Raw genomic sequence first — 20,306 nt, 5'->3', positions numbered from 1 at the left:
GCTTCTGTTGCTCTGATGCAGCTGAGCAGCAAGCTAACCAGAAGAAAAGCCTGCATGCCGGCAGTCTGCCTGTGAACTGGTTCAGCCTTTGGCATACCATGGAGAGTCTTAAGGATGTTCCAGTTAACAGAGAGAATTACACAGATTTTTCCTGAAAATTTCTTCAAAAGGAAGACTCATCAGTCCCTACACATTAACTGATTTCTAGTATGGTATAAAATTACCAAAAGCCTTCATAGTCCAGTATTATGTATTTAAATCAGTAAGCAACAACAACAAAAGCTGTGTAAATGAGGTAAGTGGGCTTGTTTTATGGCAAGAAAACTGTTTTAATCAGAGAAAGTTGCAGTTTCCTTAGAATCATAAAATCATTAAATCGCTTAGGGTGGAAAAGACCTTAAAGATCATCAAGTCCAACCTAACCATACTCAACCTAACCATACTACCCTAACTCTTAACAACCCTCCACTAAATCATGTCCCTGAGCACCACATCCAAGATGGTGACTCAACCACCTCCCTGGGGAGCCTATTCCAGAGCCTAACAACCCTTTCTGCAAATAAGCTTTTCCTAAACCACCACTGGTGCAACTTAAGGCTATTTCCCCTTGTCCTGTCACTAGTGAGAAGAGACCAACTCCACTCTCACTGTAAGCACCTTTCAGGTATTGAAGAGAGCAATAAGGTCTCCCCTCAGCCTCTTTTCCCCATATTAAACAGCCCCAGTTCCTTCAGTCTCTCCTCGTAGAGCATATTCTCCAAGCCCTTCCACAAGCCTTGTTGCCCTTCTTTGGACCTGCTCCAGCACCTCAGCATCCTTTCTGTATTATGCATGTAGGTGACTTAGCAATTTAGGCCATTATTTATGCTCATCATTACATATATTTTCTTTAAGATTTACCAGGTTCTCAATCTAAAATATCGTCTCTTAAATGCTAATTGCATTTGTCCATTGCCCATGGACATTCTCAGTGTCTTTTCCCTGGAACCAGCAACAGTGACATATTGAGATCAGACAATTCCTGTCTCTCACTGTAATTGCAAAGAGGTTAATTTTCTATTCAGTCAGGCATGTGTAAATTGGATTAAGATAAGAGTTGCTTATGAGGCCTTCTCTATAGAAGTTGCTTCCATCACTACCATATTTAACTCTTAACTGCTTTACTACGAAAGTTCATATTTTATACCGTTCTCAGATGAATGACATTTGATGAAGTTCATACTTAACTTCATATGGTTTTTTAGCCCTAAATACTGTATGAAGAGGAAAAAAAAAATAACAACTGAATTTTGTTTCTGAGGACATACTCATGAGTGAATATAATAACTGCCACAATGGCACTGTTTGTTACAGTAAGATGAAATTCAAACAGCGTGATAAGAAGACTCGAGAAGACTTGGTCTCAAAATCAGAGGACTTCATCTATTTATGTGCTTAAACCTCTTTATCTGGTAACAAGCTCTTCACACTTCACTGTCTGGGCAATTGCTGCTTTTGGCAATAATGATCTGAGTGGGTGGCTGAGAATGGAGCTGGCAGACGCAGTACAGATGCAAATTACTGTACTTAGCAGCACTCACATTCATTTGTCCAGGCAGTCATTTTCTATAATTCCAGAAGTAAGCCAGAAGTCATAAAATATTGTGCTTGTCACTAACTAAAAATAAAATCTGTCATGTAATCAGCATTTATTACCATAAAATATAGTGTTAAATAGATAATTGAAGTGTCAGTATTCCCAATGTCATAAAGAAATCACTGAAAAAATGAAATACACTCTATGTGCCTAATTTGTCTTATTGTGTTTCATTTTTAATATTGCCATTTGAGATCTCATAATGCAAGTGTGACTGTTGATACTCATTGCCAAGGCCAAATAATAATAACCATAAAAATGGTAAATTTCTGATTAGCCTTTCCTTTACTCTGGCAAGTTATTTCTTTCATTATTTTAGCTACTGAGATGAATGACAGACGTGACAGAAAGGAAAACTGAATAAGGCACAGCATTACTAAAGGCTATCTACAGTTTCTCAGGAGGAATAAGCTTTTCTCAGAACAAATCAGCTTTAAGACTGTTTCTCTTTTAGTGAATTATTTAAATAACAGTGGCAGTAGTAATAACTGTGATGGTATATGATTGTATGGAAAGACAGCAATTAAATTAACAAACAACAAACAAGTCTTTGGAGTTAGAATCTAGCTTACTTTTATGAAGTCATCAGTAAGTAGATAGCTAAGGCACAAATGTATCAACACTAATTGCAATCAAAATCCAGATACAGTACCTTAGCTTTATCCCTCATGGAGCCTTTTCCCAGGATAGACATTTTTGCACCTGTTTCTTCTTGTAACCTCTTCAAGGAGTTTCCTCTTGGTCCAAGCAATTTCCCAACAAAATTGAACTGGAAAATAAATAAGAAAAAAAAAAAAATTAAAACAAGGAGCACTTTAAAAAAAAAAAAAACAACTTCATAAATCTTCATAAATGAGTTTCTTAAAGATAAAAGTTTATTCTTATTTTTTTTTAAATAGTTCAAGGATCAATTCACACAAGTGTTAAGAAAGAAGTTATTTTCCCATCTAGCTTGGAAAGGAACTATTTATCTGAAACCCAGGAGGTTCATCTTTAGGAGAAAAATGCACAGTGGCTGCTTAGGTTTAGCACAGTGCTAAACAAGGTCTTGGCTTACTAGATGACATAGGTGAAACTAAGAAAATGAGTGTGTTCTTTCCTGAGATAGTCAGCTTTATTGGCAGAATAATATATTTTGCAAACCTTAAGCTTGTGATATGTTTCTGAGAATTGATGATTTACATATTGATTTTAAAATAAGTGTCATTTGATGTATCAGTTTCAAATATCTGTTTTGCCTGTAACTGAACAAGTCACACAACCAGATCACTCCAGATACCCAGGCTGCTTTCTGAGAGGATTTTGCAGTGCGCTGGAATTTGTCTGATATGTTGCTAATGCCCTTAAACAGTATACAGTTCACATGACACATATAATGTTGTTTTGTTTTTTTTTTCTGTATGAGTAAGTGAGATGTCTACTTGACAATTCATTGGCAGAACAGTAATTAAATAAGGCATTAATGTTATGTCACCTTAAAGTACCAAAGGATGGGAGTTATCAGGTACTCTGCAATCAACAGTTTATTCAGCTTAGTATGTGTTATGCTTTCCAAAATCTTTTTGGATAAGACATGATGTCTCTGGAAGTTTATGGAGAACCACCAGCATTTGCTCAGGACATTTCTAAGAGAAATGTCTCTGAAGAGACAGTACTCTGGCCTGTCTATTAATAAAGACTAAGCTCATCTGAGAGTAAAGGTCTGTACAATTGTATCTGCATTTCTATAACAATAAGAACAATAATCAAGGACAGGCTGCTGTCAAAAATATAGATAAAACTTTAGGAAGATCACACATGATAGAACCGTGGAATCATCTAAGTTGGAAAAAAGCTTTATACCACTGGGTCCAACCATCATCCTGACCTACAGTGTCCCATCACTCAGCCAGTGATATGTCCACACGTGTCTTAGATATCTCCAGGGATGTGGAATGTAGCACATCCCCGGACAGCTCATTCCAATGCTTGACCACACTCTCCATGAAGAAATTCTTCCTCATGTCCAATCTAGATCTCCCCTGGCACACAGTGTGAGGCTATTTTCTTGCATCCTATCACCTGTCACCTAAGAAAAGAAACTGACACCCTCTTCGTTGCAATTGTTGTTACTTCATTCAAATTTTGGTTAAACCATCAAATAAAAAAGTAAGTAAACACAGGAAAAAATAAACATGTAAGACAAAATCTACTTCCACCTAAATTAACATCACCAATTTCAGTAAGATAAAATGCCTAGGGGGAGATAGCAAGTGATAGTGCTGTAGAAAATTAAAAAAATAAAAAAATAATTAAAAAAAAAGAACAAGCTTTGATGCTCAAAACAACATTTTTCTGGCTTGCGTGCTTCATTTTTTTCCAGCTTTCTCTATTGACTTAATAAAAGTTAGCAACTCTTCCAATAAATCCCATCCTTTTAAATCATGATGGTATCAACAATACTAAGTCTGTACTAAAACTCAAGCTTTGTATCTTCCAGTGCCAACTTTGCCTGAAATAAGTTGCTCTCTTCAGATGGGTTATTAAATTTCATATGGAAATAACCCTAAGGATGAGAAAGGAACAGCAAAGATTGAATTTCAACTTTAATTTGAAACTATATACTAACCTTAGGACTTAATCTATAAATGTAAGATTTCAAAAATGAAATCTCATGCATGTGCAGGCTCATTAGAGAAGGTCAAGCAAATAGCAGAGCTTTCTCTTCTCTGCAGAGATCACATGTGCAGAAAGACTGTTAAAAGATGAAATATTTTGTGTCACTTACACTTCACTAATCGGAATAGAATCTGAGAGAATTTATTCTGCATTCCTTTAGTGTCTCTAAATATTAGGAAAAAATATGGCTTTCAAAAGCTGAAAGTGCTATATAGCTGCCTAAGTTTGGGGTACAAGATGGCCAGTCAAAGCTCAACAACATTAGCTCAATGAATGGAATAAAACTATTAAAATAGAGTCTATGAAGATTTATGTTGAACATTTATACTAAGTACTTTATAAACTGCCTAATAATTACCTTGAAATATTGCTGCAAAGGAGCAGAATGGCCAGCATAAACTACATACAAAGTGGATTTTAATCACTTCACCGGAAATAAGTGGCTAGGGATTTTAATTCTATTGATTATGTAGCAGAAAGACATTCACACTTCATCCACCTCCGACTCTGAAAACATACATCAGGAAGCATTCAGTTACTTGCAACTGAAAAAAATGAACTGCTGTTATTTTGGTTTTCTCTAAAGTTGCAGAAAAGGTAGTGAACAGTATCAGAAATTCTACCATGCATATAACAAGCAATTGCTCAACACCTCCCTGCTGATTCCCAGTTAACCCCTGAGCAGTGGAAGAGAAAGAGATGAACTCCCACCCCTTCAAAAATCCTTCCACATGATGTCATGCATTATGGAATATCCTTTTGGCCAGTATAAGTCAGCTGTCCTCACCCTGTTCCCACCCAGCTCCTTGGACCCTTCTCTATGAATGGCCCTGGCTCTCTACAACACTGCTTGACTACAACTAGAAATACTGATATATAATTAACATTGTTTACTCCTAGAGCCAAAACATAGCATCATACCAGATACTCTGAAGAATACAATTACATTCCAGTTGAAACTAAGACAGACAAATGTTTACAAGATGTATATTTTATACGGTGTTGTGAATTCAAGGGGAAGTTTCTTCAGTATATAGCATATTAAAGCAAACTGTCCAGGATGTGAAACACAGTAGGAATTTGAACTTTCAAGCAGGTATCCAAGGTAAATAGACGCAACTCCATTACTGCATTTGTGTTGTACAAAAACAGTGAAAAAAAAGTGAATTTGTACCGCAAAAAGCCTGTAGCTAATGTTAGTATACTTGTATCTTCACTGTTTTATTGAACTAGGTATTTTGTTGAACAGGGCTCAAGGAGTTAGGCAGATAGCAGCTGTGACTTCTGGGACTACCTCATTTTTAATGCTCAAAAAAGCAATCAAACATTGAACCCTTTGGCTATATACACTGGACTCTGACAATATGGGACAAGCACGCTTTTGGATAATTTAACCAATATCTAATGCTCAGTTCGCTTGTGAGAACCACATTTAGAGTATTGCTTGTACAAGCCAAGGAATACTGTGAATGCTTCCAGAGGTGGGTCACAGGATCTGAGATCTGGTGGAGTCTTCCAAAAGCCAAAAGCATGAGGCACTATGGGCTGGGAAGAGTCACCCCTTCTGGACTCACCATCCTCACAAGGACACTGAAAGTAACACCACCATATAGAAGCATATGAAGCGCTCCCTATAAATCCTACCCTATCTAAAAGCATACCTACGTTCTCCCTACCTCTCTACAGTACATGGTGACAAAAAAGCTGGTAATCAAATTGAGTGAGCCATCACATAATTTGCTGTTATCTTACATTATTATGTAAAGCTGTCACTAGCAGTTCTTTCAAAATTAAAGATCTGCTTTATTGGGAAAGATTTTGAGCACCTCAGGAAAGCACAGATATAGGTATAACAAGTCTAACGTTACATTTACAGCAGTACTATCCAATTCTCCAATTTAACGAAAGAAAATGAATGTTCACGTTTGATGAAGCCCAAGTACATCCCTACTAGAACACTCTCTATTCTACAAATACCATTTGGATTGGGTTTTACAAGCAGAAATGAGGAATATGTTGTCATTCAGAAAAGGGTATGTGAGTGACTGTCGTTGTTCTACACACAAATAAGCATAGAGAAAAGTAAAGCCTAGATAAATAAGTAAATAGGTCAGACAGATGCTTCCCCCTCTAAGATAAAGCAACACAAATACCTGAACTGAGAGACTACATTCATTTATTATTATTTTTGTTTAATCCTTGGAAACAGTGAAATAGAAATAGCAATGACTTGGGCAACATAAAATAGGTTTAGTTCTTAGTATGCTCAATTCACCATTTGTTATCAGCTCCCTTGTGGGGGGACAAAAAGCCTTTCCACATTCGGAATCAGTTATTCTGACAATTTTATTTTATTTTATTTTATTTTATTTTATTTTATTTTATTTTATTTTATTTTATTTTTTACCTATTCAGGAAATAAATAAATAACTAAATAAAAAGTTCCTATCTAAATTCAGTGCTGTGCTAAATAAAAAGGATGGGAGATAAAGATATTATTAATTCCCAAGTGAAGGCTTACTGATTAAGACCTGCTTATAAACTAGGTTTATTCTTGTCCTATTCTAGAACTTCCACTACTTCAGTCATTTTAGAATAGCATTTATTAAAGATTACCTCAGCTTTTGATATGCAGAAGGGACTTCCCTCTACGTAAATGCAGCACTGAAAGATTAAGAAGGTAAATTTTATTTCCCTCAACACCTTATAAGTACACAAAGCTCAGCAGATTGGGCAGCGGACAAGTTTCTCTCATTCTTTATGTAGTTGCTTACCTCAATACCCATTCATAATCTAATATTTTAGCTTTTCCAAAATGCAGCTAGTGGTCCCAATGAGGATGAAATATTATTTTTCATTCAAGCTCTGTAGAGTTTGCTGTCTCTGGAGGAGCGCTTATAAGGAACCTGTTTGGTAGGGTCAAATTGCAGGATTCTATTTTAGCCAGGAATGTTCGGAGACAGCAAACAGCAGCAGCAGAAGAAAATGAGCATACTCCTTGAGAGAGGCCCTGGAGACCTACTCCAAAGAGATGTGCTAATATCTTCTCAGACTGCTACACTACTTCAATACAGAGGGGTCCCAGAGCCAAAGGAGAAGGTGCCCTCTTCTATATACTGTCCTGCGTCTGATCTGTTCGAGTTGGCTTTGAGTAGAAAGCTGGTACTTCCATGCAGGGAGAAAGATGAACATAATATGAAATACTCAAAGGAAAAGCACAGCTTCTTGAAAACTCAGGGCCAAATTCATTTCCAATTTAAATCAACAGAATTACCCCAAGAATAAATTAAATCTGAATAACAAAGTTAGACTCATTAAAGCTAACGTGTCTGATGGATTTACCCCCCAAATAAACATTTTTATTACATGTTTTTTATCTTGGAAAGTGTTGTGAGTTCATATTTATAGTGTATTTGAAGAAGATGGTGTAATATTTGCCTGGCTATTTAGGAGCTCAAAGCAAGCATCTAAACCTACACTGAAAATGTAATTTTGGCATAATTCCACGAAACAGATGGTCAGCAACTCTAGACAAACATCTTCCAGATAGAACTCCATACTGAGCTAACAAAAATATTCCCTCACTCTTCATTTTAAGCAATTTTCTGTCAGAATGTGGTAACAAGTTGTGTCATTAAATGAAGGAATTTAAATGAGCCTCAGAATTAAAATAAATTCTTTAAAAAATAAGTAAATTGTAGTTTGGTATTTGATGTGTCTTTATTCGGTTAAATATAGTGGCTTTCCTAGCCAGAAAATCTGAATAGATACTTCTCCAATACATGAATTAGTAGTATGATCTATTATAATCCTGTAATTTGTCAGACACCCAAACATTTGATTATGTGTGATTCTGTTTTTAACTGTGACATGAGGTAATTGAGAAGAAGCCAAGAAATCAATTAAAGTTCCGGATCTATATTAATCTGCAATTAACAAGTTTAAGGGGTTTATGAATCAGTGCTACATGTCTCAGCGCAGAGAGTCTTTAGTTGCAGAGATTCCCAGAATTATAACAGGCACCATACAGACACAAAAGGACCCAGAAAAGCTGTCAAGTATACTGAATGCATATAAACATGTTCATCCAAAAGAGATCTTGTTATATTTATATTGCTTCTTTGGATATTTAAGATGTGATTGCAGAAATTACTGCCATTAAAGTCATTGAGTCTGGTTACAAAAGTGACATTTACCCTTGTACAACGAAAGTGCAAGTTCTACTGTTAAGAAGACTGAACAACTGCCTGCTTTTTCACCTCAATAATGTAAAAGATGCAGTATTATATTTTATCTTTGGTTATTGCCTTCTGGCCCTATTTTGGCTGTATTTCAATAATGAAATACACTATAGATATTTCCTGATGCTGTTTCCCAGCAGGAGCACTGGGGGAGGCTGAGGGCAGGCACTGATGGATCTTACAGACACATGTTCATGAAGAGTCCATATGGACTGTTCTTTAGTGGAAAGCTGTTCAAAAAGAGCAGTATTTTTAGAAAAGGCAGAGTATGCTAATAATGATTTTGCCCCATCGCTTCAAAGCAAAGTCAGAACATACATTAAACAGTCATATTCTATTAAGGGCAAGAGGTCTGTGTGCAACGGAAAATCTTTCTTTTTACATTAATCTCAGTCAAGTCTGGCACAGTCAACTTTTAATGTTTTGAAATAAGTAAAATACAAAGTAAGATCAACTCATCTAAAGTAGGTTATCTAAAATGGCATTTCTATGAATTCTAGTAATTCCGGTTGCAGAAGTTCACCACCAAGGTTTTTTCAAAACACATCCTTTGTTTATGCACAGGTATGGAGCTAGGTATTAAGAATACAACACTCAAAAGCACAATCAACATTTGGCTAATTGGGTTTATTACTCCCACAAATACACAATTTACCGGTCACAGTAATAAACACCATCTGCTCTTTGCTAATTGACAGCAACCTACCAACTTTTTTCTAACTTAGAATATTTGGCACTTAAAAGGATGAGCTAAAGGAATGTAGTAACGTAGTGGATTTTCAAGTGCATCGCCTAAGTTTTACTGAGATTCCTGAATTCATATTAGGTGAAAGATTTCTCTTTGCCAGATGCTGCAAAGTTAGGTTCTAAGTCAACAAGAATCAGGATAATTCAGATTTGAATATTCAACTAAAATATTATGTATCTTTCGTATACATGTTAGGGATAATGGAGAAGTAAAAATGCAGCATGAAACTCGAATTTATTTTCAGACAATGAAAATAAAACAACAGTTGATTTGGACCCAATGTGTTAATGAACTAATTAAACACACATGCATGTAAGTATTTAATTTTGCAGAAAATATTGTACAAAATCACAAATGGTTTATGCTAATCTAATTAAAAACTGTATTAGTCAACTGGATTTTGCCTTTCATTGTTAATTATACTTACAACAGCATTTGTGTATCAATTTACATATACCAAGCACTATGCAAACATTCATTTTATTCTCAAGTCGTGTTTATAATCAAAGCAAAGCATAACTTTAAATTGATTGACATAAGCAAACTCAGATACCACTACATAAATTAAATCAGTCTGGGAAGGCACTGAAAAACATCTTACAAAATTCTGGTTCCTTTTTTTTTCCCCCTCTACATTTTCCATAAAGTTGCTTGCTGATTTGATTGTTCTTTATTGCTAAGGACAAATGCATGAAAGTACAATCTTATTTTCTAACTTAGAAGAAAAAAGGGTGGCCAGCAGGGAGAGGGAGGTGATTGCCCCCCTCTACTCAGCTCTTGCGAGGCCCCATCTGAAGCACAGCCCAGGGAACTGGGCTTGTTTAGCTTGGAGAACGCTCTGCAGAGACCTCATTGTGGCCTTCCAATAACTGAAGGGAGCATATACGCAGGAGGAGAAATGACTGTTTACAAGAGTGGATAGTGATAGGACAAGGGGGAATAGTTTTAAACTATAACAGGGAAGATTTAGGTTAGATATTAGGAGGAAGTTTTTCACCCTTAGAGTGGTGAAGCACTTGAACAGGTTGCCTAAGGAGGTTGTGGATGCCCCCATCCAGGTACGGCCAGACTGGATGTGGCTCTGGGCAGCCTGGTCATGTGGTTGGTGACCCTGCACGTAGGAGGGGGGTTGAAACTGGATGATCATTGTGGTCCTTTTCAACCCAGTACTTTCTATGATTCTATGAGATATATAAATATAGGAAACACTCTGTAATTTGACATAAATGCACCTGATTTGCTAACTGTGAAGAATCCCATATGCAGACAGCATTAATTTTTCCATTCTCAACATTCGTTAATGTTGATAATTTTCTTGATAGCACATATTATTCACTAATTGCTGTTTGGAATACCTACTCACTCTCATCACAAACCTAAAAGTTTAGGACATTAGAGTGCCAAAAGAAGCTAAAACACTAAAAATGAATTCTTATGCTTTCCTGATGGCACGCCTTCACGAGTGACATAAATGTGCTTCAGACATTGATAATGAGAGACAGAAAAAAAAAAAATAATAAAAAAAAAAAAAGACATACTGCATCTCAAATAGGAGATAAAACAGAAGAATGAAAATGGAAGAATAAACAGGATAGCAGCCAAAAAAGGCTGCTCTAAACTATCATCATCCAAACAACATGCATAGACAAAAACAACAAAAAAAGCCCTGTTACATATGCATAGCACACAAATAATATTTAATAAACAAGATGTGGACAGGCACTTGTAATTAAAAGTGATGATGGAAAGAATGACAGATAAAAGAACAATGAGATACCTGGATATCTTTGCCAAGGAAGTAAAATCTGATTGTGTTCTGATTAACAATTCAAGCAGATAAACTGATAGTCTGAGAAAAAAAAAAAATAGGAGAATGTTGTAAGAGAATTCTTTTGCACCATTGTCTCAAAGCTTTCTGAGGAGCGCTGATGGACTTGTCTTTGGCAGAGGTTGAGAAGTCCTTTGTCTGAAGGACACAGATGGACAAGTCTAGGTAAGTCCTGGTCAAAGATGGTGAAATCTTTTGTCTGAAGATTTGCAGGCCAGGGGCAAAAAGAGAGAGAAGCTGCAGATTAATGGCTGGGAAGGAGTGTTTTGTGTGGGCTTATCTCAACTGAAATGACCATCTCAGGGGGTACTGCACGACACTTACCCAAGCGCCTAGCAATGCTGCATTGGCAGAAGAAGAAGGATAAAGAAGAGACTAACAACCAATGAGGACAGGTGTCTGACATCAGGTGCTTCACAACATGATTCCTGCATGCTGATAGACTCTCCTGGGCCTGCTACCTGAAACTTGCCCCTTCCTCTTGGGCCTGCTCTGTCTCTACCTGCTTGCTGCCTAAGGCCGGCCACTCTGCTGCTGCTCTTCCCTGCACTTTTGCCTTGGACCATCGGAATGATGTACAAGAGGATGCTGCTGAATCCTGGTGGTGACTATCCCCACTTCATGTAATTCTTGCTTTTTCCCAATCCCAATCACCTGCCTTCCCTTCCCCATTACCCTAATTTGTAAGAAAAAAAAAAGAAAATTCGTAAGAAAACTACGGATCTGGTCTCAACATACCCTTCTAGAATATAATGTTTAAGGAGCCATCTGCAAGAGAAAAAAAAAAGCGATACTGTTGCACCTCACTTTCCTTTAATAAAGACTCACACAAAAATGAGAATGATACAGAGATGCTATGAGAATCAACCAGAAAGGCTATATATGTACTTGCAAGTGATATGAGAGACATTTAAAAAACTGATATTAAAAATAAAAAAAAAAAAATTAAAAAAAAAATTAAAAAAAGAGAGAGAGAGAAAAAATGTATACCATCTCATACTTAAAAAAAAAAATAAAATAAAAAATAAGCAATTGAAGAAGTGCAACAATTATGATAAGACTATTAAATAGCAGGACTGAAGAATCAGGAAGAATATTCTTTTAAAATCTTGAGTTTTATCCATACTAGAAAAACAGAAATGTGCATAAATTCCATCAGCCTTAAAATACGAAGAAAAACAAACAAAACCAAATGGTGAAAGAAGTAGTTTGAAGAACAACTTGGAGAAAGCATGAAAAAAAAAAAGTAAAATATTTCTGTTACTCGGGAATCAGAGCTTATAGGGCTAACAGCTGTTCAGGCTACAATAGGAGTCTTCAAAAACAATGAAGTCAGAGCACAAAAATAAAATGTGTTTTCTCCATCTGGGTTCATAATGGAGGAAATTGTGACAGGTGGCTTGGGAAGAAGGTAGTGTAAAAAATGTGCTAGGAATTTCCAATTCAGTTACTGAAAAAAAAGTGAGAATGAAGAATAACATTAGTGCATGGGTGGTATTAGAGATTTATAAAGTAGCATAGTGCTATTTTTTGTTCTTTTCTTTACTCCTTCCCTAATAATTTGTAACACAGTAAGTATGACTTGTCTTCTTCGCTGCTGCTGAGCACTGAGGTGTTATTTTTTTGATGTTGTTCCTGAGGAATCAGCACATAATTCTGTTTTTTAAGGTGAGATTTTTTTTTCCGCTCCATATATTTTACACTTCTTTACATTTAATTTTATCTGTCATTTTATCAATAAATTTTACCACACCATCTTGATTAGGGCAGCCTTGTTTCAGATAAGGCATAGTACAAATGGGCAAAAAACCAAACAAACAAAAAAAAAAACCAAAACAAACAAACAAACAAAAAAACCCACAACCTTTCTGTACAGTTAGAAAACAGAAGTCACTGAGTGAGTCCTAAACAGTCTTCCCTTTAGAAAACACAACTGAGCACTATGAAAGATCCCTGCAACCATAAGGAACATGACTTGATCTCCAGAACTTCTTTCAGTTCAAACACAGAGGGACATCAAAAGATCCAAGTGACATCTAAAAACTAACAAAAGAAAATCATATTCATCATTTAAATAGATGGTTTTCCCTATATTGAACTGCATTTATATAGAGTTGCGCATTTCTTTCCACTATTCAATGGGAGTTATCAATGTGCATTTCTCTTCTATGCAGAGAGAATACAATACATTCCATACATTCCTATAGACAGCAACATAAATAACTATGCTGCAGTCCTAATCCTGCTTACTTGATTGTTAATGAAAGATTATTTTTGATGAATACCGTAAGAATTTAATGTAACTAATACAGAAGTAACTCTGTCAAAGAACTATGATTCAGATTTTTAAACAGCTTTCACAGTCACATTAATCTGTTTTTCGTGGAAGGAGAGTGAAGAATGGGATTCACCCTCTTTACTTATTCATTAAAAATACAATGAATTGGTTTGAGGTATACCCTAAAATATATTTTTTAAAGAAACTACTCATTTATTCTAAATACTTTCTGTTTATAGCCTTAGAATAAAGAATCAAGAATTAAACAGTAATGAAAATACTTCTGATACGTAGTCTTTTCAAGCAGTAGTGTTAATTAAATTTTCTTACTTTATGTTGCCATTGAGAAGCATCACATTTATTCATGTCACAACAGAATTCACCATGACAGACTGAAAATGTGTCTTAATATAGAAATTACTGTTTATCTGTAAACTAGATATCTTGAATTTATTTTATCACTGTATGCCTTTCTGGCAATTAGAAACAGTAAGCCTGAGGATGCTTGCAAACTCCTTAATAACTAGTTTTGAAAAGTAGTTAAAATGCAATGAAAAACTTGTAATTACCAATATAAAAGCAATCAAATTCTTTTAAATAAGAATAGAGAATACAGAGAAAACAAGCAAAGTACGAAAAAAAGCAATTGATTCAGAGGCATTTACAGTATAGGCACATCTTAAGGAAAAATGACTAAATATCTTTTTAATATCATAATTGTTTGTAATATACATAATCTGGATCTACTGTACACTTTGGAGAAAAACGTCATAACAGAAAATTAATGAAACATTTAATGCAGTCAATTTCTCCTTATTTTAATGTAAATAGCTTTACAGTGCATGGTGTAAACTGCTAAATGACAGCTTTCAGAGCCAATCAATATCTGTTGTTTTACACTAAAAGGTATTTCTTCTTTTATGTCACTGGCAGTAGTCTTTACGTATACAAAGCAGTCTGTGCATCTTAAATGAACTCCATAAAAAATCCTTTACTGTAATCTCTCATTTCTCTTCATTTCACCATCCCCACTGACCTGAAAGATAAAGGTAATCAATGTGCCTGAATCTCAGAAATATTTAGTACAGTATATCTGAAAGCAAATACTGCAAATCAAGCACTGAGCAGAAAGACTTATTTATTAAGACCTATAAAAATCTTTCTATTTTATGCAGAATGATTTCTTATAACTGATATTTCTTTGTACTTCTGGAAAACACAAGTCAGAAAGGTATTAGGAACACACTGGTTATGCCCATCCTTTTAAACAGCTTCTCTCTTAGCTTTTTGTCTTTTCCTATATTAGTAATTCTAACACGTTGAGCTCATTAGTATGAATTTTTACTTGGTTACAGTGACTGTGCACAGCTAATCAGATCAGCTTCCTTTCAACTCAAAGTGCAATTTAATACCATTATCCCATTAAAAATAAGAAACATCAAATACTAGAATTACTAAAATAGAAGACTGTATTTAAGACAAACTTCAGGAAAAAAGACTGTTCTAGCCTTGCCAAACTATCAATTCATGTTTACTTTCCTTAATTCCACTTTGGCATAACAAAATTAGTGCAGACAGATGTATACAATGAATCTAAAATCTGTCAAGTTAGTGAGCTACGTTACACTAGGGAGCAGTGACCCAAAGGAAATTGTAAAAGAATTGTAAAACGGAGAATTTCAACAATAAGCCATACAAAATTTACATATAGAGTATATCATATGCAACTCAGGACTGTTTCCTGTGTTTCAAAGATCTGTGTTAATGATCTCTGGCTAATTTGTTTCAAAATAATCAGAACGGAACAACTGTATTGTGATTTGGATAACATGTCTGCAAAGATTTGTAAAAGCCACACTTGCATTTCTCTACACTGGAGCAAACAGGCAGAGTACCACTGGTGGTTTCACAGTCAAGCAAACTTCTGTTTCTGCCTTGGCTCTAGCTGAAATTTGTCTTTATAACTACTGGGCAGATGACAATGCGCAGCCTACATCCATGCAAATATAGTGATGACAAACAAACAAACTTAACAGTGTAACTGGGATCATGAACTGCTAACACCCGTACACCTGCCCAGGTGAGGCTCTGGATCAATCCTTGAGCACTCACCCACTCCATCACTAATCAGCCTGTGGGAATTCAATTGGGTCAGGAATTACTCCCTTGATGTATTTTTTATGAAGTCATCTGGCTTATAGAGGATAAAAGATTTAATGCTGTAAAGGTGGCTGAAGTGACTGACAGGCATCAGCACTGCTTTATTTGCTGTTGTAGATGGACTCGCACACACTCTGGTTGTGGTCAAAATTTCCAAGTAAAATGTACTTACTGTCTCTACTGTATTAAAGATTCATCTTGATTAGATTAATGTTTAAAGACTCTTTAAACAGTGAGATACTAGTATTAACATAGAATGTGCTACATATAAAGCAACTCAGTGCTTTAAATATTGTTCATAAATATTAACCTCTTTCTTTGTAGGGCTGAGACATGATTATTGATTACTATTATACCCATGCAAGAAAGAAAGCATGAACTCATTTCTTATCCTAAAGCACCATTTAAGAACTGTAAGATAGGAAGCACAACAACTGCAGTGAACTTAAATGAAGCGTTTTGAATGAAAAGGTACAAAAAACTTTATCCACTCTATACAGCTAATTCAACCACAACGTTACTTTGAGATGTAGGAATCCCACAAAATGCAGAGTGAGATATGTAGTTTAATGTCCTTCTCTAATTCCAAGTCAGGAGCAAGGACATATTCTTTCTATATTTTTATGCACCTGAACTAGTCAGTTTTGGAATATTTCATAACTAATGATTACACATTGCAATCACATCTCCATATTTAAAATGTCAGAATAAAATTCAGCACGAAAAACTGTAGGACAATCTGTAGAAAGAACTAGTTGAATGACAAAGGTTTCATTTCCATAGTGGTATTAAAAATGTATTTAAACCAAATTATGGATAAGTGAAATTGTATTTAGCTTATTTTGATACACTTACTCAAAATTGGTATTCTTAATTTGAATTAAAGCAAATAAAAATAGAACTAATTTAGACCGTACTCACCGTAGTTAAATTTCACAAGATTCCCAAATCAGACATGCCCCTTTCATTACAGAAAGTATAAAGCTTCAGGTTTTTGTTGTTGTTCTGTTTTTATATCTGGGACACTGAACATCCTATCTTTCTGACAGGGAAATTAAAACTATCCTAACCCTCTTTAGGAGAGATAATAGGCAGTAATAGGTGATAAATTAACACGGCTATTTTGAAAACTAAATACCACCTTTTGACTGTAGCTAAATGGAGATTTTTTCAGCCAGATGGTGAAGGTTTTGGAAAGTTATGCTGTGTAATAGAAAATATTTGGAAAAATTAATTATAGCAATCACTGTTGCAATTTAGTCAAATTCTTTAATATATAGTTTATATTCAATTTAGTAACTTCTCAATTTTACAGCATCAAATATTTTGTGTAAATAACAAATATTTCCATCTTCAGTGAAACAACACAATTACTGAGAAGCAGAAGCTTCAACATAAGGCAAATACACTGTAAAGTTATCAAACAATGTTAACGCAATTTTTAGGAAGGATGGTATATTTTCAGTAAACAGTCTTAATGAGAAAGCCTAAATAATTGAAACTATGTTATGTTAAGCTTAATAAATATCTACTTAAAAAATGTATATGCTATGAACTTGGTTACATGAATAGCATGACTTTTATTACCCAGCACATTATCATATGTCTTTTATTTCTTTTCCAATTGGTGTCTCATGAAATTTGGATAAAAACTGTCAAATTGGAAGTGGGAATGGAAGTTTGAAGCCATATCTATAAGTAAGACAGATTGGAAGGAGTATCTCTTTTTTTTTTTTTTTTTTTTTTTTTTTTAAAAAAAAAGGTTCAAAAGCCAAACCATCCACAAATTTTATACCAAAAAAAATTGTAGATTGACTTGGGTTGGAAAGGAAAATTAAAGATCATTTAGTTTTAAATTCCCTACCATGGGCAGGGATGCCTTCTACCAGACCAAGCTGCCTAAACTCCCACCCAATCTGGCTTTGATCACTTCTGAGGATGAGGCATCCATAGCTTCCTTGGGCAGCCTTTTTCAGTACCTCTCCACCCTCATAGGAGAGAAGACTTTGTTTCTAATCTAAGTCTACCTGCTTCTCCTAACCTATCACTACTCTCCCTGGTAGAATGCCTGATACCATCTTTGCTAAAATCCCCCTTTATGTATTGAAAATACATAATAGGGTCATGTTGAAGCTCTCTTTTCCCAAGCTGAATAAGCCCCGCTCCCACAGCTTTTTTCCATAGAAGAGATGCTCCAGTGCTCTGATCTAGCCCTCCTGTGGACCCCCTCTAACTGGTCCTGGTCTCTCTTGTAATAGGAGCCCTTGAGCTGAATGCAGTATTGCAAGTAAAGCCTCATGAGAGCAAAGCAGAGGTAAAGAATCAGCTTCCTCAATGTTCTTTTTACACAGATCATGATATAATGTGCTTTCTTGGCTGCAAGCACACACTGTCCACTCACATACAATTTTTCTTCCACTAACTTCTTCAAGTCCTTCTTTGTGTGACTGTTTTTTATCCATTCAATCTCCAGTCTGTCTGGCTGTCTCAAATCACCCCCATCTTCAATATGCCTTAACACAGACTTTAAGATCTTCCTGGCATACAGGTGAGGCTGACATGTTCTCCGAGGCTGACAAGTTCTCTGTGCCTTCAGTTCTACCCTTCTTAAAAATGGGAGTTATATTTCTCTTTTTCCAGTCACTGAGAACTTCACCTGACAGCTTTTCCAATATGATGGAAAGTAGTTCAGAAACAACATCAGATGATTCTTGAAGGACCCTGGGATTCAGTTCGTTGAATCTCACAGACTTACGGATGTTAAGGTTCCTCACGTGGATTTGAAAACTTTTATGGAAAGAACTTGCCAATGTTCTATGATTGAGACTGATACTTCCTGCCTCCACCTTCCACAAAACATGCAAGACTTGAGTTGTCAGACTCAGCTAAAATCATTATCTGGCCCTAGTCCTCAACACATTCCTGTGACTCAAAACTACTTCTGACTTAGCTTTACTCAGAGGATGGCAAAATAAACAGGTTCCTGAGGAAACTAATTTAAGGACAGCTTAAGGGGAAAATTGCCAACATTGACATTTTTTGACCTTTTTCTATTGTTTGAGTTTGGAGACTACGAAGATCCAAATATCTGCCCATCATCACAAAATTCCAGGAAAACTGGAACAATATTGACACAATTTTCAGGGGAAAGAAATGGCTTCATTGAAAAACAACTTTTTTTAAGAAGAAAATTGTTTTTCTGGAAAAAACAATAACAACAAATAAAGCTGTTTTAAGAGAAAGTGGCGAAGAGTTAGCTATGCATGGTGATAAATTTCAGATGGTTAAGCAAAAGTACTAACTCCTTTCAGTCAGATCACTTCCTCAAAACTGCTTCAAATAACAGACTGAAGAGTGAAATGAAGATTAAAATGCAGTGTAGAGAAAGGGTCAGTAATAACAGGAATAACCGAACTGGTTAAAAGACAAGTTTGGATAGCTTAGGCTATCCACCTTTTTTTACAATTAAAAGAAATTATCACTCTTTCCGCAATGTCTTTAATGCCCTCAAACTTAGTAAAGTTAAAAGGTGCTGCAAAAGCTTGGTGTTTTTGTACCAAGGTACAAAAAGTACCTGTAAAGTATTCAGCTGTAATTTGATGCCCTTCTGAGACTAGCCAGAAAACTATGCAGGAGACTGCTTCACATTTCAGGCTTAATAAAACAAGAATCCAGATTTTGTTGAATAAAATATTCTGATAAGTGAATGGCTTCTAAAATCACACACAGTTTCTATAAATAAAATAAATTTTAGTCATTTTCTTTTTCCCAGAGATCTTGTTTTTTCATTATGCTTACTTCCCACTTATGTAAAAAGTTTAGAAACATTCATAAAGCCTATCTAAGTGACACGGTTGCAATGAGGGAAATAATGACTTGAGTACTGAACTTTGAAGATGCTAGAATGCCATGTTAAGGATGAAGCTGGTTAAGTGACTGCAAGGATAAAAAGCCAGATGATCAAGAGTGGAAGATTGTTTCTTCTTGTCACTTAGAAATAAAGAAATGTATGAAAAGTGTGACTTTGAGCTACCCCAACAATTAGAAATTATGTAGTAGTATTATTGAAGAAGTGGCAGTACATGAGAATCCGTGAGAATATGGACAAACATGATAGTTATGACTCTCTCTCAACATTTACATGATATTTACTGGATAATGTGAAGAAAAAGAAATATTGGGTAATTAGCATAATCTTTAATCACAAAAGCAAAAAATGATAAAAATAACCTGAGTTAGAAGGGACCAAGAAGGATCACTGAATCCAATTCCTGCCTCCACACAGGACCACCCAAAATTCAAACCCTATGTCTGAGAGCATTGTCCAAATGCTTCTTAAACTCCAGCAGCTCGAGGCTATGACCACTGCCAATGGGGTGCCTGCTCCAGGGCATGACAACCCCCTGCTGATGAGCCCTTTCCCCAGTCTCCAGCCTGGCTCTTCCCTGACACCACTCCCTCAGGTCCTGTCACCTGGAGCTGCAGCCACCATGAGGACTTCCCTCAGCCTCATCATTTCTGGGCTGAATAAACCAAGGGACTTCAGCCACTCCTCATATGCCTTCCCTCCAGACTCTTCATCATTTTTGTAGTCATCCTTTAGATACTCTCTAATAGCTCTATATCCTTATATTGTGGCATTCCAAATCTGCATGCAGTGCTCAAGTTAAGGCCACACAGTTCAGAGCAGAGTGGGATGACCACTCCCCTCACACAGTGGCAGTGCTGCACCTGAGGCACCCCAGGATACAGTCGGC

At 35.9% G+C, this 20,306-nt stretch overlaps 1 protein-coding gene across 8 annotated transcripts in view; it reads right to left on the bottom strand.

The window, feature by feature from the left end:
* KHDRBS2 (KH RNA binding domain containing, signal transduction associated 2) overlaps positions 1-20,306 on the bottom strand; it is a 330,168-nt gene that overhangs the window by 227,982 nt on the left and 81,880 nt on the right. For all 8 annotated transcript variants that reach the window (XR_004306588.1, XR_004306589.1, XR_004306590.1 and 5 more), the window contains one exon: positions 2,289-2,405. Coding sequence is in view for 1 of the 8 variants with exons in the window: in XM_015859163.2 (XP_015714649.1) it covers positions 2,289-2,405 (117 nt within the window). In the remaining 7 variants the exon portion in view is untranslated. The remainder of the gene's footprint in view (positions 1-2,288; positions 2,406-20,306) is intronic.

Source organism: Coturnix japonica, chromosome 3 (assembly GCF_001577835.2).
Source record: "Coturnix japonica isolate 7356 chromosome 3, Coturnix japonica 2.1, whole genome shotgun sequence".
NCBI classification, from domain to species: Eukaryota; Metazoa; Chordata; class Aves; order Galliformes; family Phasianidae; genus Coturnix; species Coturnix japonica.
Note: the sequence above shows the minus strand (reverse complement) of the source record. Positions and strands in the feature narration are given on the sequence as shown.